General features: G+C 36.6%; 1 protein-coding gene across 2 annotated transcripts in view; it reads left to right on the plus strand.

Moving 5' to 3' along the window:
- Positions 1–301: 301 nt before the first annotated feature.
- The window catches only part of BACE2 (beta-secretase 2), a 30,831-nt gene continuing 3,781 nt past the window's right edge, over positions 302–27,351 (plus strand). The window contains exons 1-6 of one of the 2 annotated variants that reach the window (XM_058185751.1): positions 305–916; positions 17,426–17,514; positions 19,178–19,394; positions 21,534–21,662; positions 24,471–24,605; positions 27,249–27,350. In XM_058185751.1, coding sequence (XP_058041734.1) covers positions 599–916; positions 17,426–17,514; positions 19,178–19,394; positions 21,534–21,662; positions 24,471–24,605; positions 27,249–27,350 — 990 coding nt within the window. In that variant the 5' untranslated portion in view covers positions 305–598. Of the gene's footprint in view, positions 917–17,425; positions 17,515–19,177; positions 19,395–21,533; positions 21,663–24,470; positions 24,606–27,248; position 27,351 lie in introns of both variants that reach the window. The other variant, XM_058185752.1, reaches the window with a different exon arrangement.

A 27,351-nucleotide genomic window follows, 5' to 3' on the forward strand; every position in this document is an offset into this window, starting at 1 on the left:
TTGAAAATCAGAGAAGAGCGTATCAAACAGCTGATTAAACTTCTGCGCAACAGAAAAGTTTCCACATCGGCTGTCGCAACTCCGTGCAGCTTTCATTTTACAGAACTCCCCCCTTTCCCTCCGCTTTGAATAGCTTAGCTTTTATTTCCAACCCCTTAGAAAACATGAGGGAAATTGCCCCTCCTTCTCCGCCTCCAAGGCGTTCGCCGGCCCCGGGGAGGGCTGGCTGGCCCACCGGCCCAGGGAGAGAGTGCTGTTAGCCGATCTGACCGCCCTGCGGGGCACTTTTCTTCAGAACAATTTGCAAGCCCGTCACATCCGCTGGGAAGTTGCTCGGCGAGTGTCTGGAAAAGAAGACGGCGCGCCCCGCAGTGGTAACCGAAGTCCTGAGACGCTTTGAGCTGCGGGAAGAAACTTTCTTTCTCGGGGCGGTCAAGGGAGCTCTTCGCAGGATGGACAGGCGGGAAGGAGCACCATGAAGCTAGGCTGCCCAGGCGCCTTCCTCGCCTCTCACCGTCGCGGCCGCTTTGAGAAGCAGCGCAGGGGCAGGCAGCGGCTCTCTCCTCTCTAACTGCCTCGGTTTGCGGCGACCGGGGGAATGTTGCGGACGGCTGCCTGTGTCGTGCTGCTGCTCCTGCTAGCAGTGGCGGAGCGAGGTCGGGCTCGCTTCGCCTTCCGCCTCCAAGCGTCTTCTCCGGCGATCCCCGAGAGGACCCTGGTTCCCACGCCCGTATTGCTAAAGTCGCGGAGCAGCGGCAGAAACGACAGCGAGACGGCGCTCCCAGAAACCTCGGGCTTGGCCTTAGCGTCGGATCCCGGCGGCTCCCTCAACTTTCTGGCCATGGTGGACAACCTGCAGGGAGACTCGGGACGCGGCTACTATTTCGAGCTGCTCCTCGGCACCCCGCCGCAGAAGGTAGAGACGCCGGAGCGGGGCTGGTGGACCAATGAGGGAGGTTTCCCTTAAAGTTGATCCGTTTGTGCGTTCGCACTCGGGACGACGTCTCCTTTCCGCCACCGCATCACGGAGCGGGTCTCTCCTTTTCCCTATCCTGGGCGATTCAAGGTCCTGGGCGCGTGGGGTGGGGGTGGGGGTACAGCGCTTAAGGCGATCTTCGTCAACCAGGTTGCTCTCCTGGCGTACTGTGGCTTTAAGCAGCTTTGGTTCTGGAGTCCCGGTGGGGAAGACTGGGACAAAACGTCCGAAGGCTGTTGTGAGAAATATATGGGGCTTTCTAAAGTACTTAGAACTACCTAAGATCCGACTGAGCCTGCTACTTCGAGGCTATCTCCGATGCTTCCGGGAGGCTCACACATTTCCAAGGCGGTAGTTGTTTCTGCTGTTCCTTTTTTATTTCTCCACCCCACCCCACCCCGCCCCGCGCAGGAACCGAGGTTTAGAAAATATCCTTTCTCTGACTCTGGAGGATTTGGTAAATTGTTAGCATCTTCGTGTTTTAAAACTCCATTATGTATCCTTGAATGCCTTTGTTCAATCTGATGCTATTGTCATTCAACTTCATTATCATTTGGGGGTTTTAAAACGGATTTTTAAAAATCAGTTACTCACATTCAATTATCTCTGGATAAATAAGTATCCAAACCATTTTTTCCTTTTCCTCCTTTTTTTGAAGTCTGAGGTTTTGCAGAGAGATGGTCAGAACTTTATGCTATAAATTATATTGGGTGGGGTGAGGCTGTGAACTGTTTCTTCTTTTGGGGGTGATGTGTTGTGTCTCGCTTCCAAGTGATAGCAGAAGTTGTAGTAGAAGTCTATTTGAATGAAACCTTATTGCACTATATACTTTATACTTTTTCAGCTGTTAATGCAGCTGAAAAACAGATGGGAGCAGTTTCTGGCTGGGGAAGATTTTGGTGCCCAGAAAAGTAAAATATTACTTTCCTTGCTACAACAAAATTGCTTTTCCCCTCCCCTTCCAGTGATGAATGGGCTTATACACGGCTCTTTATGTTTTCTGAATTTGGAACAGCTCTATAATACTTCAGAATAATCTGAATTCTGGTATTCATTGTGTTTATGTTTGCATGACCTTTTGAATCACAACCCCTGACCTTGCTATAGCATTTGCGATTTCTGAAATAAAAAACAAAGGATCTTTCTATAACTATGTAGCAAAATCCTGGTGTAGATGCTGATTCCATGTGGCTTGCTGGTTGTGTAACTGTAAGCATTCTATTGCCATTGTAAGTTTTACAGTTGGCGCATAAGTACAAAAGTGTCTAAAATGTGAGCTAAGCTTTTCCGGTTGATAAGACAGTTCATGTTTGTCCCCGACACTCCTTTTTCCCTACCCTGTGCCGGGCTGGATTCTGGCCAGGTTGCACATCCTGCTAAGCCAGACCAAAAAAAAAGACAAAAAGACAAAAAGAAATCAAACCATATTATGGATATGAACACAGTATGGTCTAATTTTTTATGTGTGTGAGTATGTGATGTGTGATTTTACACCAACCAGTTACAGAAATTTGAATTCTACCTCATAAGCATAGAATCCTCACAATCTGACCTTTGTGCCAACTGACTCCTGCAAGCCAGTGGGCTAAAATGTTTCCACTTTATTGTGTTTGTGAGAATATTGAGAAAATAATCTCATAATTGTTTAAGGCATGGTTTGTTTTAGCAGCATAATGGGATGTTGGCATGGTGGGCAGCCCTACTTTGTTTATATTCTTTCAGCCCATATAAATTCAGATGAATGCCTGAATTACATTATGAAGCACCCTTTTCTGGGGGCCAGCATTACCATTTCCTAGATAATTCTACCTCCTCTCCTTTCCAAAAGTTCTGGGATCATAATAATGATTGTTATTATGCTGATAATATCAAAAAATAGTGAGAGTTATAGTTGATAGTGTTGATTTGTAACTTGGAAAGACTGATCTTTATGATGAACGAAGTGAGTGAGGAATTATCCCAATTCAGATATTTATCATTTGCTACTAGTTTGCAAATGGTAACTAGTTTGCAAATAGGATAGAGTTTCTTACAGGGTAGAGATGATCCATAACTATTCAGGAGATAAAACAAAGCAGAGATTGCTGCAAATCAACCGAGTGACTCCATGAAAATTATATCTTTCATCTTTCCTTTGCAATTCTTTAGCGCTATTGAATTAAATGAACTTTCCTAGAAGGAAAATAGCTTATTGAACATTACTACTGCTATTTTTACAGGGGTGTGGGATAAATGTACAGGAAATAAGTCTTACTTGATTGTGGACTTTACTTTTAAACAGACCCACATAGAATTTCATTGCTAATAAAGTCTTCAATATTGGATACAGCACATTAAAATATTCCTATTTTCACTCAAACTTTATATTAGCAAATAGTTCTGTGTGGGTTTGTTCAAAAGTAAGGGTTTGAACAAGCTCAGTAAGGGTTCTTGGGTAATATTCTTGGGTAAATATGTCTTATAGCTGCAACATATGAGTTTGTGATAGTAATGCTGAATACTTTATTACGATAGTAATGCTGAATACGTTATTCTATATAGCACACCCACACATACTTATAATATGTAAAATAAATATCTAAATATTTATTGTTTTTAAATAGACCAATAAGGTCAATAATCTGTTATTTTTTAACACAGGAATATGCAAACTTGGCTTTTAAAGAGATTATATCTTTAATACTGTATAAGTTTTTTTTTTCCTTAGATGTTTTATCAGAAACTGGAATATTGCTAAACGGGGGGGAAAAAACTTCAGTAATTTATATATGTGTATCTGAATGCATAGAATAGAATAGAATAGAATAGAATAGAATAGAATAGAATTTTTGATTGGCCAAGTGTGATTGGACATACAAGGAATTTGTCTTGGTGTGTATACTCTCAGTGTACATAAAAGAAAAGATACCTTCATCAAGATACAACACTTACAACACTTAATGATAGTCATATGGTACAAATTTAACACTTAATGATACAACACTTAATGATAGTCATAGGCTACAAATAAGCAATGAGGAAACAATATCAATATAAATCTTAAGGATACAAACAACAAAGTTACAGTCATACAGTCATAAGTGGAAGGAGATGGTACTTTGAATACTTTGAAGTTTTAGAAAAGTAATTATTTTTCTCTGTGTCATGAGATTGCATGTGAAGAATTAATGTCTCTGGGCAGGATGACTAGTCAGATGATAAAGATAAAGTTCTTAATCCTCAGAATGTTCACAATTCTAAAGTGCATAATAATCAGCTGTGTTGATTCGAAAGAAGTATTTTGAAGAGCTGAGTCTTATTTCCTGAAAGCCTTCAGGGCTTAAAACTTTTTTTTCCCAAATATAATGGTTCTTTGTAATATTTCAACTGATCATTATAAGACATTGCTGATATAAAAGGGGATGGAAATGAAGAATGGAGAATCTTCTTCCTTTATTTCAGTTTTGCTCTGTTCCATTAGCTCTTAATATCCTTTTGACTAAAGTGGTGCTTGTGCTCCTTCTCATATCATTTGGTACATTTGTCTGATCATATAGGGTTTTTCTGTTTTTTAGGGTTTTGAACATAGGCTATTGGAAAAGTTTTTCACCAAATTACAAGTGTGCAGTTATATCTGTTCTTCAACTTGTTAAATACTTTTTGTAAAATTGAACCCACTGTTTGGGATTACTTCTACCAATGAACAAGTCAAAAAGTGTTTTTTTAACAAAAAAAAGTTATTTTCCATTCTTTTTCGGTTGAAGAGGCCAGCACAGATGGGGAAACGCTGGAGAAAAAGCCTTTTGAGTGCTTTGGGGGATTTGCATTTTAAAGCCATAGTCTGAATATTTGAAAGGATTATTATTATTGCCAAGATATCATTGCAATATTTCTAACTACTTAGTGCAGGAAGAAGGGCATCTGTAGTCTTTTGGCTATTCCAAACTACAACTCTCAGCAGCCCAATCAACTTGGTTAATGCTGAGGAATGCTGGAGAGCCATAGTTCCTTCCCCCTGAGCTAAAAGTCATATGCTCTCTTCGTATTTGATTTTCCATATGGATCTGACTACAGTGTACAGGTAGACCTTGACTTACAACAGTTCAGTTAGTGATCATTCAAACTTACGACAACACTGGAAAAAGTGACTTAAGACCGTTTTTCACACTTATGACCATTGCATCATTCCCATGGTTATCAAAATTCAAATGCTTGGCAACTTTCTCATATTTATGACAGTTGCGGTGTTTTGCGGATATGTGATCAGTTTTTGTGACCTTCTGACAAGGTCACAAAATGAGGAAGCCAAATTTACTTCACTAACTTAACAATTGTAGTGATTTGCTTAACAACTGTGGCAAGAAAGATCGTAAAATGGGGCAAAACTCATTTAACAACTGTCTCACGTAGAAATGGAAATTTTGGGCTCAATTGTGATCGTAATTAGAGGACAACCTGTACTGTTATTTTGTGTTCAGTCTCTCCTGAGCAGTACTGTGATACTGGGGTTGTTTTTTTCTGTAATTGCAATTGATATTTTTCTCCTATTTCTAGAACTGGACATGAACATAAATTGAATACCTGCCATTGATTTCCCTATGCATAGAGAATAAAAAGCTGCCCCAGCTTTTGTATTATTTTTCTTTTTCTTTGTATTACCTTTGTTTCCTGTTCTGTATTCTTTTCTTGAATTCCAGCTACTTTAGAAAAATATTTATGATACAAAATAGAGATGACTGTAAGTAGTTAAATGTTCAGAGGCAAATAAGAGATGATGTATTTATGTCACTCTGTGTCAATTTCAGTAGGAAATGATGTGAAAAGCTGTAATGAACAAGGGAATGTTGCGGATATAATCTACTTTTTTTTTTATTTGCATTTATATCCCGCCCTTCTCCGAAGACTCAGGGCGGCTTACACTATGTTAGCAATAGTCTTCATTCTATTTGTATATTTATATACAAAGTCAACTTATTGCCCCCAACTTATCAATGAAGCTTTTTATGAAGCTCTGTATTACATTCTTGTTGAAAAGCTATTGAAGTGTGGTTTGGATGGCACCACAGTGAGGAAGATCCACAACTGAAAGTCAGCATTAAGGACTCTATATCACATTGTGTAACCAGTGGGGCTCTGCAGGGATCCCTTTTGGGACCAGTATTATTCAACATTTTTATTAAGGACCAGGGATTGATGGCTTCTTATCACATTTGTGTATGTATGACTTAAAACTTCAAAGCCTGGGTAACATACAGGGTGACAGAATGAGTTTGCACCCTAATCTGGACAGGTTGAAACATTTGACTGAGAAGAAGAAGATGCCCTTTAACAGGGAGAATGTATGATACCACCTTTAGAGATAAAAAAATATAAGATACACATGCAGTATCAGGAATTCATGATTGGAAATATTACATCTGAGAATAGATGGAAACGTGGCTGGATTAGCCAGAGCTAACATTTATCTAGGGTACATTTAAATATAAACTTCCTGATGGTATGATCTGTACATGTAAATAGTCCTACATCCAGAAATATTTAAATAGATTGGACAAACACCGTTCATGAGTGGTTTAATTGGTTTTCCTGTACATTGTAGAAAATTGGACTAGAGAACTGTTGAGGTCCTTTCCAACTCTACAATTTATGATGCTATATCATCAAAAGAGTCTTGAATATGAGTAGTCTTGTCAAGAAGGAACATTTGCTTTACAATGGTTTTTCTTATGATTTCAAACAGTCCGTGGAAAAGAATTTCAAGAATACACAGGTTTATTTTTCTTTGTAGACATTGACAAATCACGGCAGTGTGTTCTATCTAGATAGCAAAATGTTCTGTTCTGCATCAGCACAAACTACAAGTACCAGTAGTTCTCAACTTCCACCCACAACTGAGCCCAAAATTTCCATCGCTAAATGAGACAGTTGTTAAGTGAGTTTTGTCCCATTTTCAATCTTTCTTGCGGCAGTTCTTAAGTGAATCACAGCAGTTGTTAAATTAGTAACATGGTTATGAAGTGAATCTGGCTTCCCCATTGACTGTGCTTTTCAGAAGGTCGCAAAAAGGTGATCATTTGACCCCAGGACATGGCAACGGCCATAAATATGAATCAATTGACAAATGTTGGAATTTTGATTACATGACTGTGGGAATGCTGCAGTGGTCATAAGTTACTTTTTTCAGGGCCATTGTAACTTCAAACGATTACTTAATGAATGATTGTAAGTTGAGGACTACTTGCACTGTTAAATTTGGAAAATACTTTGTGTATTATCAATAATAATAAATCAAAAGACTATGTTGAATGCTTAATGTACATTTGTTCCTGAATTCTTGCTGAATCTGGATTAAGGTTTATTCTACAGTAATAGAATAATACTATGCCCTGATTTATTAGTTCTACAATTAATTCACCTCCACCAAGATTAAGGGTATTTTTGGACATTTTAAGAAAATATTTTATTTAATAAATGTTATATTTACCGTATTTATTTCATTTAACTAGTTAGAAGAAATAGCAATACCAAATTTTGAAACCAGCATTCAAATACGTTTTAATGAAGTTTGATAAAATTTGAAAAATAAAATTTGATAAAATTTCTTCACTTACTATCTCCCTTTATTGCTTTATTAGTCATCCTTGCCTTTGTTTCCTTTTTCACAAAGACAATATTGCTTAAACAGGCTAAAGAGTACAGGTACTCCTCAACTTACAACAGTTCACTTAGCAACTGTTCGAAGTTACAACAGCACTGAAAAGAGTGACTTATGGCCATTTTTCACACAACTGTTGCATCATCACATATCAAAATTCATACGCTTGGCAACTGACTCACATTTATGATGGTTGCAGTGTTTTGGGATCATGTGATTACCTTTTTTTTTATTAAAAAGTTTTACCACAATTTTAACAAGTATTTACCCTCCTCCTCCCTGCACCCCCCACCCTGCACCCCCCCTTCACCCGATCCCCCGACCCCCCCCCCGGCTTCCCAGAGCAGGGTATAGCATTTACCAATCATAAGCTAAAATACGCTAATTATTCATAAACTCCCATCCCTCCCCTAGAACCATAACTCCCTTATTTCATAGAAAAGAAAAAGAAAAAAGGATACTGTATACAAATGCAATTATTACTTTCTGCTCATTCATATGCTATTTAATACTTTTTAGTCTGATATTTGTTTTGAATATATTCTATCCATCTTTTCCATTCCACTATATATCTTTCTTGTGAATAGTCTTTCAAGTATGCTGAAATTTTTGCCATTTCTGCTAAGTTCGTTACTTTTAGTGTCCACTCTTCAATAGTAGGCAGATGTTCCTTCTTCCAGTATTGTGCCACCAGTAATCTGGCTGCTGATATTAAGTTTAAAATTAATCTAGTCTCTATTGATGTACAGTCCGTAGTTATACCCAATAAAAACAATTGCGGAGTAAATTTTATCATCTTTAAAATATTTTGCATAATCCACCAAATTTTAATCCAAAATGCTTTGATTTTTTTACAAGTCCACCATGTATGATAATAAGTAAGGTTCTACATTTAGGCAAAAAAACAAAACAAAATGCACAGGTACCGTATATGTGGTACCTTGCTCAATAGTAGTACCTGTGAGAGGGATCTTGGAGTCCTAGTGGATAACCATTTAGATATGAGCCAGCAGTGTGCAGCAGCTGCTAAAAAAGCCAACACAATTCTGGGCTGCATAAACAGAGGGATAGAATCAAGATCACGTGAAGTGTTAGTGCCATTTGATAATGCCTTGGTAAGACCACACTTGGCATATTGCATCCAGTTTTGGTCGCCACGATGTAAAAAAGATGTTGAGACTCTAGAAAGAGTGCAGAGAAGAGCAACAAAGATGATTAGGGGACTGGAGGCTAAAACATATGAAGAACGATTGCAGGAACTCGGTATTTCTAGTTTAATAAAAAAAAGGACTAGGGGAGACATGATAGCAGTGTTCCAATATCTCAGGGGTTGCCACAAAGAAGAGGGAGTCAGGCTGTTCTCCAAAGCACCTGAGGGTAGAACAAGAAGCAATGGGTGGAAACTGATCAAGGAAAGAAGCAACTTAGAACTAAGGAGAAATTTCCTGACAGAACAATTAATAAGTGGAACGACTTGCCTGCAGAAGTTGTGAATGCTCCAACACTGGAAATTTTTAAGAAAATGTTGGATAACCATCTGACTGAGATGGTGTAGGGTTTCCTGCCTGGGCAGGGGGTTGGACTAGAAGGCCTCCAAGGTCCCTTCCAACTCTGTTGTTATATTATATTATATTATATTATATTTATTATATTATATTATATTATATTATATTATATTATATTATATTATATTATATTATATTATATTATATTATATTATATTATATTATATTATATTATATTATATTATATTATATTATATTATATTATATTATATTATATTATATTATATTATATTATATTATGTAGCATCATCACAATCACATCTCCAACATTTAGCTTGCAAATTCGGATACATACACGCCAATTTTTTTGGATCTAGATGCCATCTATAAAACATTTTATAAAAATTTTCTCTCAAGTTTTAAACTTGCGTAAATTTAACATTTGTAACCCATATTGTTTTCCATGTTTCCATCATTATAGGTTGTTGAATATTTTGTGCCCATTTTATCATACAGTCCTTAATTAATTCCGCTTCTGAATCTATTTCTATCAACGCATTATATAAACTTTTAATATGCGATTGGCTTTGATCTCTAATTTGCTTTACCAAATTTTCCTCATATCAGATTACATCATTTTTAAATTGTCTCAAATAATGAAATATCTTCCTTCTTTTCTGTGGTTACTTGCCAGTGACAGTAATAAAAACTTCCTTAACTTTCACTTTCACGCCCTGTTAGAGCACAGGTGCCATTTTCTCTAGCCATTTCCTCTAGCCTTCTTAGTTCGTTTCAAGAAAAAACAATGTATCAAAGGAGTTAGGATTTGTTACTTGCAGTTACCGGTGCTCCTGTTTTTGCTCCGCCTGGTTTAGAATCCAATTAAAGTCCAATATTGATCCCATAGGTGGTCGCGGTGCTTTGCTCTGCTTATGCAGAGACGCCCCCAGAACCGGAGCTTCTTCAGGCTTCTAGGGAGCTCACCTTTCAACCTTGGGCCTGGTGGGACTTGAACTTGCAGTAACTGCAAGCAGCTGTGTTAATAACAGACAGACTTAGTCTGCTGAGCCACCAGAGGCCCTTTACATTTGAGCACCTCCTCCAATTTGATTTGCAATAGTTCATCTTTGCTTGGGTAAGCATTTAGCAGTGCAGTGAGCTATGGTTTTATTTTTATTTTTTTTAGTGGTCTTATCATTACATATATAGGAGAAGGTTGTTGCCTAGGACTTCAAGGTTAGGCAGGACAAACATTGCAGAATTGATCAACGATTATTTGGTTAATTATTTTAGAATTTCTTCACAGTTTAGTGTTAATTGTGTAGAATGGTAACATTTACAAACCCTTTCCACATCATCTACTCCAGCACAGATTATAATTAGTAATAGATTTTCATTAACTGCTCCAAGGATTCGTTTATTGGCTAACTTTGCTCCTTGAAGGAGTTTTGCCAAATGAAAGTAAGAAATCATATGTAAGTAAAAGGGGTTTGTATGGTTAAAATTTACAAACTTCATGAGAATTTAAAATTTGTTAAAATTATTTTGTGAGCCAAAATAGACCAGGGGGCATTTAAATAACATAGCAGTATGAATGTTTTTTTTTCCATGCTTCAGATATTATATAAAATTATCTGCAGTCCTGAGGCCTGAAATACAAGAAGTGTAAGAGAACTAGTCATTAAATAAGTTGCATTATCTTTTGTATTTCATGGTAAATATGCCCCTATCTTTTGGTGAATGTGAGGAATTCTGGCTTTTCCCCCTGGAGATGGCAGCAAGGTATCTCACCATCTTCAAAGCTGATGAGATACCTGCATCCCGAATTCATCAGAATTGCAATCTTTGATCCAATAAATTCCTGCATCCAACATAAAGGAACTGTTGTTGGAGTTGTGACTGACCAGATAATGTTTTAGTGAACTTTAAGCCATGAGGTAGAAGCCTGCAAAACACTGTCCTTTTTCCAGCTGCACAGCATTATAAGAGAGTAAAAATTTACCTGAAGTCAGTTATTGTGCAATACACATACGGTATTTCTGGCATCACAGTATGTGTAAATTGGGTGTGAATAGTTTTTCTAGGGAGTTTAAACTTCTTCACAATCTTAATTCCAAAAAAGATAAAAACACTGCCATCAAGGCAGATTTCTGAGGGAGAATATAAAGTATCAGGAGATTTGGTGGCAGGTTTACTCCCTACTTCCATCTTATTTCTTTGGCCTTGTGGCTCTATTGATAGCACAGTTTCCTACAAAGAAGTTCTTTTTAAATCAGTGGTATTTAGTTCTGGGTAAACAAGATTAAGATCATGCTTTAAATGTTATAACAATGAAGGGCAGGAGAGTGGTGATTAACTTTGGCCTCCCCATAAATCACAGAAACAATGCTGTGTGTAAAATGCAGCTTTTAAAATAATGAACAACTCCTTTTAAGTAAATATGAGTAGAGACTGTAACCATCCCAAATATTTTTTTTTCAAGATGCAGCTGGAGTTTTTTGTTTTTCTTTGAAGACGTTTCGCTTCTTATTCAAGAAGCTTCTTCAGCTCTGACTGGATGGTGGGGAATGGAAACCTAGAGCTGAGAGCAAGTGACTGGCCCAAGGTCACTTAGCTGCCTTTGTGCCCAATGCAGGTCTGTCCCAGTTTCTAACCTGATGCCTTGACCAGAGCAAAATCTGCCATAGTGGAATGTCTCTGGTTTAGCAAAAGCAGGCTGCTGCTGGAATGTGCCCTATCAAGACAACATTCCTTGATTTTGGGGTGTAGGAATTTAGCACCCACCCCCCTCCTAGAAGAATGAAATATTCTAGGAAATATTTTAAAAAGCAGAATATTATACCTTCCTGGATGAGAAATGGAGAAACATATTTTAAAGACAAAGGAGCTCCCTGCAACTTCCTGACTCCCCCCCACCTTTATCAATGGGCCATTAAAAGCCTCAGCTAAGCTCACTCATTCTCCCCACCTTTGTCAATGGGCAATTAAGGCTTCAACCAAGCTCACTCAATCCCCCCATGATTTGCAACACAATACAACTGAAACTCACCACATGGCAAGGCTCAAGCAAGCTTGAGAGACAGCCAGCAAGGCTAGCTAAGACCCCCACCCCCTGGGAGTCTGACAACCAATCAGGATACTCTTCCTGTGCCCCAGAAAGGTCAAAGCTCAGAAAAATCATAAAACCAGGGAGCACACAGGATCTCGGGCCCGCCTTTCTGTTCAGGAACTCAAGCCATGTGATCCTGACCACCATTAAACCATCTTTCCAAGCAGCCTCCATGTTTCCAGTGTCTTTGTCCCCACTTGGAACTGAACCCAGATGGATATTTCTTCCAACAGGGGTTTACCTTTATTGTTTCTCAAAACAAACTAAATAAAAAAATGTGTTTTGCAGTTTAATGGAATGTCCAAAATGCAATGAAGCAATTCTGTGCTGTTCTAGAAAATCAATTTGTTATTGTTGGAAGAAATATCCATCTGGGTTCAGTTCCAAGTGAGGAAAAAGACACTGGAAACATGGAGACTGCTTGGAAAGATGGTTTAATGGTGGTCAGGATCACATGGCTTGAGTTCCTGAACAGAAAAGGGATGAGATCCTGTGCGCTCCCTAGCTTTATGCTTGTTCTGAGCTTTGAACTTTCTGGGGCACAGGAAGAGTATCCTGATTGGTTGTCAGACTCCCAGGGGGTGGGGGTTTTAGCTAATCTTGCTGGCTGATGTAATCTTCCCAGGTGTCATGTGGTGAGTTTCTGTTGCTAGGTCGGTCCTATTGTGTTGCAGATGATGGTCCATTGAAAAAAGGTGGGGAGAATGAGTTTCTGCCTCTGGCCTATTGACAAAGGTGGGGGGAAATGAGTGAGCTTGGCTGAGGCTTTAATGGCCCATTGACAAAGGTGGGGGGGGCAGGAAGTTGCAGGGAGCTGTTTTGTCCTTAAAACAGGTCTCTCCATTTCTCAGCCAGGGAAATACGTTCTGCCTTTTAAATATTTTCTAAAATATTTCATTCTTGTAGGAGGGGGGTAGGTGCTAACTTCCTACAAAAATGCAGTGAAGCAATTCTGTGCTGTTCTAGAAAATCAACTTGTTATTTTTTTAAAAAATTAATGAAGAAATGCCATTCTCTGTTGCATTGTTTTATTTCTTAGCTCTGTCTAAAATTGTCTAAAAATAATTTAACCTGAACATATGAATTCAGAAGTACAAACAAAAACCGTATTGCCTTCTAAAAATGGGATTCCATTCATTTTGCTCATAGCTTGATTTCCGTGATAGAAGGTGGAGAAGAAGAGGGGGAAACTTTCATCAACAAAGAGCATTCCCCCCAAAAATGCTGGATAAAGAGACTGCACAGTCTTGGGTGGAAGGGCTGCGGGGAGAGGTTCAGGGCAGCCACAGTGTAGAACCTCTCAGGTTCTATTTAGTAGGTAAGAAAAGTTATAGCTTTAGTTTGGCAAGTTTCTGTCCATTAGGTGTAAGCAATAAAGGACTGAACTCAATTGGATCTCACTGTCCTATCTCTGGGTTTCAACCAGACAATTTCACATTAAAATTTCAGCAACTAAACTGCATTCACTAATTCAGTGTTTCTCCGAAGGCCGATATGAGAACTATGAATGGAAGGGGGGGAAATCATATTTGCAAATTCAAAGTGAGCAATAACACATAGTAGCATTGGGCTAATGGCATACATTATAGCAGTTTGAGTGCTTTATCTTCTGTTTTGGTTGGAAGCGGCTGTTCCAGAATGGTTGATGATGTAATTAGAGATTGTTGTGTTAAATGAGGCAGTATTTAAATTGGCTTCTAATTTTCCCACCTATTAACCAGCTTTCTTTTTTTCTCCCACTTTTGCAAAAATCACTGTAGTAGAATAATTCACAGCAACAGCTGATTATTAACTACAGAATATTAAGAATCCTGTGCTCCAGCCACCAGAAAATCAGCATGCAAGATACATATTTTAGACTGGCTGACATTTCCTTATATAAAAATTCCTTTCCTCCTACTGCTTAATTGGTTTTGTAGAATTCACCATTGCTTACTGAAGAGGTGAGCTTTCCTTAGATGGTTTTAAAAGAAGAAAGCCAACAGAAACAACATTCCATATAATGGCAAAAGTCACCCCAAATTTCATAGGATCATTAATGAGATTATGCCAGTCTTGCCTCCAAACTTGTGAGATCTCACAGAAAAACATTGGGTTCTTGCACGGAGAATGTTTGGCAGTCTTCTGTAAGATTTTATAATTAGTGAGCTCCAGATAAAAGATCAGATTTACCAGAAAAGCAGTATAGGTTTAGCACTAACTACTGTATTTGATCCAAACTGCTTGGTATAAAATTCTTACATCCACTTCTTTGCTAAACAAGTCAGATAGAAATGCAGCTCATCGTAATATTTAATGAACATTTAGGTCAGGGGTCCCAAGCTCTTCAGTTCATCAACCCCTTCATAAACTTTCCAATGGTTTATTGACCTTCAACCATTTGTTATATCAAAATGTTTTACCAAATATGACTTTATTGATACTTTGAAAAATCACCATCATCAACTCTTACTTAGATCAAGGGTAGGGAACCTTGACCCTTTTATGACTTGTGGACTTCAACTCCCAGAATTCATGACCCATTGGGGAGTTCTGGGAGATGGTCCACAAGTCATAAAAGGGCCAAGATTCCCCACCCCACCTTAGATAGACCCATTGACCTTTTGTTGTCCATATTGACCATTTTGGCAAATCCTGATTTAGGTAATATTACTACTTTTATTGAAATATTTGAAAAAAGGAAAATGTAATTTGTTAGAATATCTGCCTGTTCCTTTAAAAAAAAGTAACATGCAGAAATTTATCAACCTACGTACCTCCTTTAACACTATAAAGCAGGGGTGTCAAACTCGCGCTGTCACAGCATCATCACCACGTGATATATTGTGACTTTTTTCCTCTTCACTAAACTGGGCCTGGGCAGTATGTGACGCATCCGGCCTGCGGGCTGCAAGTTTGACACACATGCTATAAAGGATGACACCGGGATGACCATGGAGGATCTGAAGGAGGTGAGCATAGATAATGCTGATCCATTGAGTGGCCCCGAGCATCAGGCATGACTGAATGGCTGATAACAACAATGATAGTTTCCTTTGCAGGGAAAAGTTTCAGTATAGAAAAACAATCAGACAATCCTTTGGCACTTCTGATGAAATAATTCTCTTCCCTTCCCCTGCTTAACAAACATGACTTCAGCTGAGAATTTAGGGGCTAATTGTCCCAGGACAACTGGATCATATAACTGGAAGGCTGTCACTGACTTTTTTACTCCAACTATATTATTATTAATGATATGAGCTGGTGTTCCAAGATCAGTAATTTTTAACACTTACGTAATCACTGATCATTCTCTTGTGTGTGTGTTTTTTAAATGTCTGTGTTAGTTTCATTTAGTTGTGGAATGTTAATCTGGATAGCAGTTAATCCTTGGATTCTGGTCAAACCCTAAAGTGAGTTTGCTGATTTCATGTTTGACTAAGCTTAATTGTAGATGATAATTTTCTTTATCTGATAGCTTATGCAAAAAGTATTTCTTCAACAAACTGAACAAGGTTTAAACTATTTTGCCTATTTTAAAATACTTTCCTTAATGACGTAGTTCACTAGTGTGTGTGTGCATGTGTGTTTATCCTAATAATGTTAAATTGAAGCACTGTTTTAATTAGCTATTGTGTGGTGATGGACTTTGTCAAATAGCAACCATTATATGGAACTAATAATTTTCAAATGCTTAATTATGTCTTGTACTTGCAGTGACGTACTACTACTCTAAGCTTTGTAGGTTTTCTCTGAATATGCCATAAATTTTCCATTGTGCTTCTCTACTAGTAATCTCTATAGCCAGGTAATAAATTATAGTTTTGAAATATTACAGACATTTCCTTAATAGTCCTGAATGTTTATTCCTACTCCTAAAATATTATTTATTTCTTATAAGTTTAAAGTTCTGGGTTTCAGTGAGTTATAAATTTGGCTTTATACATATGGCCAGGCCTAATTCTATGTAAAATTGTTTCCTGATTATTAATAGTTCAAGGTAGGGGAAAAGAAATAATCCCCAACATGGTTTTTAGTCAAGCAATATCCCTGCAAGTAAAGGCAACTTAAAGCTGTGTGGCTAGTCTAAACAGTTTCCTGCTGAAATACAGTGATCATAAACATATGGCTTGCTGAACTAAATGGTTTACAGGATGTTTACTCAAATTAAAAGGAGGACAAAGTGTGTTATCCAGATTGCTAAAGATTCCTTTTTTAAAAAAATAATTTTTTTTTTCAGACCAAAATACCAAATCTGTATTCTCAATTCTATTGCTTTCTTCAAATCCTATGTCTATTATTCTACTCTTTCTGCTGCTACTAATCTATACTTTTCCCACACATTTCTTGCTTTGATGCTATCCATACAATATGAAAAAAATAATAAATTTCTACCCCCTAATACTTCTGATTCATCCTCTCTTTTTTCGCCTTTTCCCTATTCATCTTTCAGCAACATGGCACTTTTTCTTTTAGAATTTATAACACAGGTTTCCTTTCCAGCCAAAATCTATATACCACTTAAACTCTCATTGTATTTGTCTCTTTGCATTCTCAAACTAACCCAATAATTTTTGAATCAAGGTACATAAAATCCACTAACTTAAAGAATGCTAAAAAAAATCTAGGTCCTATTACTCCTGTTGAAATTAAATTTCCATGGTGTTTAGACCAGTTTTATTTCAAAGATGGCTGCTGCAGCATCCCCAAATTCATGCAATCATGATTTCTAAAGTTTCCTACCAGCTTTCCCATAGCAAAGTCAATGGGGAAGCCAGCAAGAAGTTGCTCTCACTCCTACTGCTTTTTTCCCCACCCATAAGATTCTATGTATACATTTAGCTAAGTAAATTTTAGTGTATTTGCCACTACAGTTATTTTTCAGCTTATGATATATATTCTTCTTAGAAAAACATGGAACTGTCCAACATTGAGGTAAAAAAATACAGTCAGCCTAAAATTTAATGTTCATTCTGATCCCATCAGATTATGCATCCTTTCTCTCAAAGGATGACCTAACAGGTCAAGGATAGTCGAGTAGAACTTTAAAATTTAAAGATCTAAATATATTTCCATTAGCCAAGAACCATCCAAACCCTAAAGGTTGAAAAGTTGAAAAAGTAAGGATTTTTAAATTGCATTTCACACTTAGGTCAAAAGCTTTTTAAAAAATCAATTTCTCTGAATATAATACAAAAATAACTTTCTTTTCTTTTTAACAGCTAAATATTCTAGTTGACACGGGAAGCAGCAATTTTGCAGTTTCAGGTGCACCAAATACAGATCTGACCTCATACTTCGACAGAGAAAAGTAAGAGTTTTGATCCCTACTTCCCATTCCTTAGGACAGTGACTCCCAACTTTTTGGGCATCGGGGACTGGACTGGTTCCATGGAAAAAGGATTTTCTGCAGACCAGAGGGGACACGGTTTTGCATGCTGCCTGCATCCTGCAGATGGGGCTTCGTTTTGTTTGCGCAGATTGGTGCCAGTTCACGGACCGGGGGTGGGGGTGGTTGGGAACCCCTGCCTTAGGAAACTGTATTGAAGTTTGTATGAAATGTCAGGAAAAAAATAGCAAAGGTAGATAGAAGCTTTTCTTTACAGAACATTGAATAGGATGCAACCTCCCCATTTCTTATTTAAGTATTCCAGCATACTTCTACTTGTGTATCTCTATTAGAATTATTTAATTGATGCACATGATTCCTCCAGCATGGCAATGTGCTCTCTTTAGAAAATAAGTTTTCTAAAGATGAAAAAAAAATATTTAGTCCATCCTAATACTGTTTGAGAAGAGTCAGGGTCCTAAAGCCAAGAAAGACACACTGTGATTCTCTCAGCAGTTTCCCCTATTGTCCCTCACCTATAGATACTTGCACCATAAACAGATATTCTGGGAACTATTAGGAAGGAGCCATTTTTACCCTTTTTATCCCATACAACTATCTAAATTGTGATGTTTCTTGCTCCTCTGGAAAACAGTCCCTCCCTCCTGGGAATCAGGTCAACATTCCTTCACAAGAAGCTTGGCATGCCAGAGTTATAATTTGTAAATAGGTAACAGCATTCTTTTTTTTTCTATGTCACTGACTGCAGTGCCACACATGGAAACATGCTTATAATCAAATGTGTATGTGTTGTGTACTGTATGCAATGAAGCAATGTTATCATATTGTATCACAATGTAAGCTGCTCAGAGTCATTGAACCAGTGAGATGGATGGCATAAAAATTAATAAATAAATACATTTAATAAATAAATTATTGAAATAGTGAATGAATACTTCAACTCTGCACTGATAAATGAACAGGAGAATGTGGGGTTTGGGAGCAGGGATGTCATTTGTTGCCCAACTGAAATTACATGCTAGAGAAAGGACTAATATTTGGCAAAGAAGTGCATTAAATAAAAATGACATAAGGCAGGTTAAAATTGAACTTATTAACGTGCATTACTAGTGCAGTGAAAGGTCATGTTGTCTTAAGATGAAATAGTTGCATGCTTCTATTTCATAGTCAGATATTGCAAAGCATCTAGTAACAGGACAAGCTTAATTGTGATAGAATGTAAATGACACCCAACATTCTACAAGAAATGGTATTTGTGCATAATATTTTCATAGCAAAATTGAAGATTTAAACTGAAGGGAGGTGTAGCCCTTTATGAAGGTAGTCCTTAGCCCCAGGCTGTCTTTATGTGGTGGAACAAATTTATTGCATATAAATTAAAAGACTGAAATGTATGCAAGGATATATGGAGAGGAATAATTTGCCCGACTGATGTGGTATCTGGAAAACGGTGGTTTTATTACATACTGCTTGGTTGGTTGTATTGCTTAGTTGGTGGGGTTTTGCTGATTCTACATAATAGATATAATTGCTATTCTTAAGAATGAAGGTGGACTGTGTATATAATGCTTTTGTCACAGAATATGGAATAACTTTCTTTGTAATATTTTGTTTCTTTCCTTAGATCCAGCACATATAAATCAATGAATGTTGAGGTTACTGTTAAATATACCCAAGGAAGTTGGATTGGAATTCTTGGAACAGATGTCATTAGAATGCCTAAAGGAATAAATGGCACTTATATCATCAACATTGCCACCATTTTTCAATCTGAAAATTTCTTTTTAAAAGGCATTCAGTGGCAAGGGATCCTTGGTTTGGCATACAGTACATTGGCTAAGGTAACTGGATGTCTTATTCATCAGTTTTTTTATATGAAAATAAAAGCAGATATTGTGAGCAAATGAAAGTTTCAAAGCTGCTTCTATGGTTTACTGATTTGTTTCTTAATCTACATTGCTAGTATTCCTGCATGAGTTCACATCCAAGCACTATCCAAGTTATCCCTAATTAGCTTTTGAAATCAGCAACATACTGATTCAATAATGATAAATATTTTATCATTAAAATCATTTTATCATTTAAACCATTAAAATGGTTTTACATTTATTCTTATGAGGCAGTTCCAAAGTTAAAGGTGTTCCCATCCTGCAAAATTTACCCCCAAATTACTAAATGCATGGGGAAATAATCGTATTATCTGTATTTAAATCTAAAGGAAATGAAATTAATAGAAACTAAATTAAAGTTCATGAGGCCACATGGGCACAGTTCTCACCACCCACCTTTAAAGGGATATTATAATGCTAGAAAAGGTGGGGGGGAAAGAACAGACAAATGATTAGGACACCTTTGCTTCGCCCCTGTAAAAAAAAAAAAAGACTATCACATATGAGTTCTTTGTTGTTGGATGAGCATGATAGAAGTATATAAAATCATGTCTGGCCTAGATAACATGGACAGGAAGTGTTTTTTTCCCAACCCTCTTAATTTTGATACGAGGTCATGTATTGAAATAATTATATGGAAAAGGAAATTCTTTTTATACTGTGAAATTTGTTACCAGCTTATTTAAAAATGGCCATCCAATTTAGATGGTTTAAAAAGAGACTGGATATGGTCATGGATGATTACTACTACTTGATACTAATATTGATGGTTTTTTACTACCTCCTAATTAATAGACAGTGTAACATAGAGGGACATCCCCCATCTAAGCTTATGAACTTCCCAAATGCTTCTGGAAGGTCACTGTGAACATAGAAAGCTGGCCTAAATCAGCTTTCCGCCTATTGTCAGTCACTGGATATTAGCTATAATTTGGGTACAAGTGATGCATTGAAGACTATTGGTACTCAAAGATGGTATAAAGACATAGCAATTGAGGAAGTTATGATAAGGGACTTTCCCAAGTCCTGAAGGGCAGGGGAAGAAAGCATAGTCAGTTGTGGCATAACATTTGACACAAATCAAGAGAAGAAATACAGGTAGTTCTGGTTGCAACAACAATTAAGACTTGAACTGTCCTCTCTAAGCAACTTGGCCATAAAGTCACTGTGTCATTCAGTTTTGGTAGTCTAGATTGGCAGTCCTGGTTGCAGATATTAAGTGTGGAAGCGTACACAACTGTGACTTCCAGTTTCCCCACTGATACTTATGGGAAGCAAGGAGGGAACAGCTGAAATTGTGATCAAATGACAGTGGGATCACTGCCATGGCTAGAACTCCAAGGACTGGTCATAAGTCCCCTTGTTCAGTGCCATCACAAATTTAAATGATCACTGAATGAATAGTCATAACCTGAGCACCAATTGTACTGAAGTTTTAGCTATTTTATTATTAAAATAAAGAAATGCAAATAGAAAAAAACGCTAACTATATTGCATAGTAACAGTTGAACGATGTGCAAAGAAACAACTAGTAAGCATAGATAAATAAGAATTGTATGGGAAATTTTTCTAAAAATATGTTCTCCTCTTCCCCTCTATTTATTTGCCTAATTGACCACAACTTGAATACCTAGTTAATTCCTCTGGAAATGTTTCTGGAAGTGCTGGCCACAACCTAGAGTGGAAGACCAAAATTAGAGCATATACAGCAATGGCAAAATTGACCATTTATAACCATAACAGAACTAACAAAATTTAAGCAAGAATGGTTCCCTTATATATTGCACAATGCAGTATACTGTTTCAGATTTTAAGACATTTGAATCAAGATTTTTAGGAAGAAAGATATGACACCAATAAAAAATGAATAAATGAAAGGAGTTAAACCAATGCTAGCAATTGCCTTCAATTTTTAATGTATAGCATAAGTTTGAGGTTTTAATAACCTTAATTTAATAAATTTGTAATTCATTGTTAAAATTCCTTTTATCCAGCAAAAGTAATCTGCATGGGTTGCTCTCTATCAAGTTATTCACAGTGCTTCAAATTGTATACAATGGAAGTTTTGCAATTCTTCTTCTTTTTTAACAGCCTTCAAGTTCTGTGGAGACTTTTTTTGATTCTATTGTGAATCAAGCCAAGATCCCCAATGTTTTTTCCCTGCAGATGTGTGGACCTGGTTTGCCTGTTTCTGGAACTGGTACTAATGGAGGTAGTCTTGTGGGTATCTGTCAGGCTGAATGTTAGGGAAAATATGCATTTTCTTAGGCTACTAAATATAATTAAATCCAATCACGTACATCTTTCTCATATCCTTTAGAAACTGTATGGCTATGGCAGTTTACTAAATTCTCCTAATTGATGATTAAATTGATGGAGTATAGATTTGTCATAACTTTTCTTATTATTTCTTACAATTAGCTTAATAGTGACCCAAATATATCTGATGGATTTTAAAGTTCAAGTTTAAAGATATCTTTTCTTTTGAAAATTATTGAGTCAATGTATAACCTGGACAATCACAACTGAATTATCAATCTTCCAGTACTTTGCTTTTAATAACGTTGAAAAATGAACAATAAAACCTGAGCCTTAATAGTTTCAACATGAACATAGATTGAAACATAATTTCAAATGCATACATTCTGTACACAATAACCATAATTTCTCTTTTGTTTTTTAAAGGAAAGTTAAGAATTTTTCTTCTTGTTCATTTTGTTTTTCTTTAAAATTCAGTATTTTAAATGTAATTTATTGTGTGAGAGAAGTAGTAATAATCCTATTTGTATTTTATTTTTAAAATGTGTCCCATTAAGTTAAATGGTACTTGCTTTTCTAGAATTACACAAGATGAATATATAGTTCAAAGCTATTTAATATTTAAAAGGACATAACGTAGTGACATTTTGTACTACTAGTGATGATTTTTTTGTTTTGTTTACATTTATACCCCGCCCTTCTCCGAAGACTCAGGGAGGCTTACAGTGTATAAGGCAATAGTCTCATTCTATTTGTATATTTTTACAAAGTCAACTTATTGCCCCCCCAACAATCTGGGTCCTCATTTTACCTACCTTATAAAGGATGGAAGGCTGAGTCAACCTTGGGCCGGGCTTGAACCTGCAGTAATTGCAGGCTTTGTGTTCTTAATAACAGGCTTTACCAGCCTGAGCTATTCCAGCCCAGTGATTTTCCTTCCAGTAAGCTACTTTTAAAAAGCAAACAACACAAAAAGAGGTTGCAGAACCCCATTTTATTCAAATTAGTGACCTGATTTTTTTCATTGATCTCTTAGGTTAAAAATAGTTTAGATGATACACAAAAATATAAATGCCCCTCTGGCTTTTTAACTTTCTGACATATTGGGACTACAACTTCCCCAATTCCCAATTCAACAAAAGAATGACTGGGTATATGGATGGACACCTACTCCTTACATGGTCAACATTTGGATCAACATTTCAGTCACCTGAACAAATAAATGTAGTAAGAAGGCACAAGTATCATTTAACTTTGTTCTGCAGCCTCACCTGAATTCATCTCCACTGCTTCATTTTAACAATAGAAAAGTGTGCAAGCGTTGTGAAATTTCAAAATAGGAAGTCTTTAAATCTAGTAGTTTCATTGCCTTCTCCATCTTCCTTTAATGAACAGATCTGTAGGCTACCCTATTTTCCATAGGAATGCCAACTATTGAGAAAGCTGCAGAGAAAAATTCCCCTCTTCAACTTTGAAGGGAATACCGGTAGCCACACAGGGCAGTCTCTTTAAGACATGGACCTACATCTTTAGTTGATTATCTCTCTGGTATTTAACCGATTAGAAATCAACTAGGATTGTATATATTACAGCAGTATAACAAATGCACAGAAATGGAACAGTTTGAAAATGATGTGCTTATTCATTGTTCAGAGATGGAGAAACTATTTAAATTATATTAATAACATTTATGATACAAGGATCTTCTTGGGTCCAAGTAATTTTTGAAATTGATATGCAGCCCAGATTATTAGCCATAACTTTAAACGCATAGGCTTAAAAGTGAAAAATTGTTTAGGCTAACTCAGACAAAGTATTATCATGAGGTGGTTTACAAAGCAACCCTTCTTAAAATTTTAAAGAATCTGTGTCCTCAGGAGGTTTGCTGTGGTTCCTTTCATTTTCCCTGCTTTCAAATGTGCACAGACATGTGCTGACAACCAGAGAAAGCCTTTGATATAATTATATGTACATACAACCACATTTGAACCCAAAATATATGTTGGTTAGTGAGACATTTGTTAAGTGAGTTTTGCCCCATTTTACGACCTTTCTTGCAACAGTTGTTAAGTGAATCATTGCAATTGTTCAATTAGTAACATGGTTGTTAAGTGAGTGATTTACCCATTGTCAGAAGGTCACAAAAGATGATCACATGATCCTAGAACACTGCAGAAGTCATAAATATGAGTCAATTGCCAACCATCTGAATTTTGATCAGGTGGAAATGCTACAACGGTCATAACTCTGAAAAATGGTCGTAAGCCCCTTTTTTCAGTGATATTGTAACTTTGAATGGTCACTAAATGACCTGTTGTACGTCGAGGACTACCTGTTGTACGTCGAGGACTACATAAGAGGCAATCGCCTTAATGCTTCAAATGTTTTGTTCACACCTCAGCATGTTGCGATGTCCCTTTTTCTTTGTACAGCTTTATTAATGTTGCTAGAAAAAATGTTTTAGATTGTAAGGCTTTTATTTTAAATCCTATATTCCTTTCTTAAATGTATTCATTCTCTCTCTCTCTCTCTCTCTCTCAAAAGTAGTTTGTTTACAAGCCTAGTTATTTCTCATCAACCTTTTAAAAATTGTTTTGATTGACTGTACTGAAAAATCAGACCTCATATTGAATTTATGTATTTATATACTTATTACTGTATTTATATACTTATTACTGTAATTTTGAAGATCATCTGTTACATTGTAGACATATTTTGTAAATTAATTATATTTGATTATATGATACAGTAAATTTATTTCTTTTTCAGGTATTGGGTGGGATTGAACCAAGCCTATACAAGGGAAAAATTTGGTATACACCTATTAAAAAAGAGTGGTATTATCAAGTTGAAATACTGAAATTTGAAGTTGGGGGCCAGAACCTTAACTTGGACTGCAAAGAGGTATTTTTAATAAGTAAAAATTATAATTTAATATTCTTCTACTTAATGACAAATTACACATGCGTGGGATCTGTTCCACAGATTCTCTCTCCATATGCAGAATGGGGCATAGAGTTCTGTCCCCGCATGAATACAAAGAAACATAGACCTGAAAATTGTCCTTCTCTGTGGTTGTCATAATATTTTGCTAAGAACTTGCTTTTTATCCTTCCTCAAACTAGTTAATATGTTTTCTTAATGGTCATTTGGGAAACACATTGATATGTAAAATAAGTAACTAGTTATTTCATTGCTGACTTTACTTATTATTTTTGTTTTACAAGCCTAATCAAACTTGGTTGCATAAAAATAGTGTTAAATAAACCAATGCTAATTAGTATTTGAGTGACAAATAAAAGTTGAGCATGGTAAATATATAATCTTAGATGTGCATGAAAGTCAACTTCTGAAGTTTATGCAAAGTATGATATGGGGTATATGTATCAATTAAACTAAAAATCCAAGGCCTGTGGTTGATATCTATATGATTTTATGTTTTTAGGAATATTTGTTTATTTATTTTTATACCACCCAAATTCCAGAGTTGGACAGCCAATAAATTTAAATGAATAAAAAAAGAAATCAAATTGCTTATATTTGCTTCTCAGATATACTCTATCTTTTCAGTTGCTCTGTAGCACCATTTCTATATATCTGAACTTTAAGTGAATTCCCAAACCTTTTGGATGTGTCTTGCATTATGCCTGTTTCTTTGTAACATAGAGTGGCAGGTTTACAAATTCTGTATAGATTTACTCTGTAATGAGTTCAGTGGGATTTTTTCTAGTGCAAGTTTATTGAAATGAAATTACATAAAAGCAAATACCACTGTTAAGATTAGATTTCTGATAAATTAAATTAATTTAGTAACCTAATTTAGTTTGTGTTAGGTCATCTTTTTCTGGTTTCAATTTCTCTTCCTCACATACTTTAATACAGTTGAATGGGAAATATTAATACTTGGATCCATGTCTAATTTTGATGTGATCAATTAATATTACTAATAAAATGACACCAATTATGTATATTTATCCCACTATAAACATGTTAGCCTTTAGTTTATCTTAAGGCTCTTGATTACTTTTGCTTCACAATTGAGCCCAAAATTTAAGTTGTAAGTGAGACATTTGTTAAGTGAATTTTTCCCATTTTACGACCTTTCTTGCCTTGGTTGTTAAGTGAATCACTGCAGTTGATAAGTTAGTCACCCAGTTGTTAAGTGAACCTGTCTTCCCCATTGACTTTGCTTGTCAGAAGTTTGGAAAAGGTGATCACAGGACCTTGGGACACAGCAACAGTCTATAAATATGAACAATTGCCAAATATATGAATTTTAATCACATGATCATGGGGATGCTGGAAAGGTCATAACTGAAAAACTTTTATAAGTCAGTGCTATTGTAACATTGAATGGTCACTAAATGAACTGCTGTAAATTCAGGATTACCTGTAGGATTTTCTCCACCTTTGCGTGAATTGTAATGACAATGAAAAATAATAGATGCTTCCATTTGGGCTGCTCAAAAAAGACAGCATAGAATATGGAGACAAAAATAATGCACGCTCTTAGAAGGATTGGAATTGAAAACAAATAGTTCTACTTTTGATTATATGCTCAAAGGCAGCATGCTTTTTAATGGTATATAAAGATCAAAGAGTTAAAGAGAAGAGGGAGAAGATCTATGGGGGGAAAAGAATTCTTACATGGGTGGTTATGAAAATGTGCCAGGGAAATTGGAGTGGAAATTGATTGGTGTTGGAGCAGATTTGTACAGATAATGACATTTCATCTGTTTCTTAAATTTAAATGTGTGACAAATCAAGTGTATCATTTTGCATGTTCTTCACCTCTAAAATATTCAACAACTAGATCAGGGGTCTCCAACCTTGGTCCCTTTAAGACTTGTGGACTTCAACTCCCAGAGTTCCTCAGCTTTGCTGGCTGAGGGACTCTGGGAGTTGAAGTCCACAAGTCTTAAAGGGACCAAGGTTGGAGACCCCTGAACTAGATAGTTTTATTTGGTTCCTCTGATACTAGGAGATTGTTGCAGTTTGACCTAGTTGTGAGTTGAAGACCAATACAACTGGAGTTTTACTAGTTAGCAGAATTATCCATCTCCATAAGCATAATTCCATCACATCTTTTTCATGTGTCCCCAAGTGGAGGAACTTGAGGTTCTATTTTTAAAAAATTTAAAATAGGTCCTACAGACTGGATAGGCATAGTTGCTTGCGATCATTTTACCTTTACTTTGCTATAAAAATGAACTAGATATGGAAAGTCATCTCTTTCATTTTCAGGTAAGAAGGTCCTTTAAGGGATGAGGTCCATCAAGATGCCGTTAGTTAATTCAAGTATAGGGATACTTGAGAAGAGAGGTCAAGGCTGGTCTTACGATTCCTTTTGGGTTGTTATGCTAGGAAATACCTTACCCTCTCTTCAAGTGAAGATACTTCAAAAACCTTATTGCCTTATAGTATGAATTAAGTTTCAGGTGGCCCAGGCCCTTCACTATATGTTTTCATTCACCCTCTCTCCCCCAAAAGTTTATTATTGACTTGCTAATTGTTATGACAAGTGTTTTCTCCCCCCACCCCTTTCAGTACAATTCAGACAAAGCAATTGTGGACAGTGGAACAACTCTCTTGCGGCTGCCAGAAAAAGTCTTTAGTGCTGTTGTGGGAGCCATTACACAGACTTCTTTGG

This window comes from Ahaetulla prasina, chromosome 5 (genome assembly GCF_028640845.1).
Source record: "Ahaetulla prasina isolate Xishuangbanna chromosome 5, ASM2864084v1, whole genome shotgun sequence".
Lineage (NCBI taxonomy): Eukaryota > Metazoa > Chordata > Lepidosauria > Squamata > Colubridae > Ahaetulla > Ahaetulla prasina.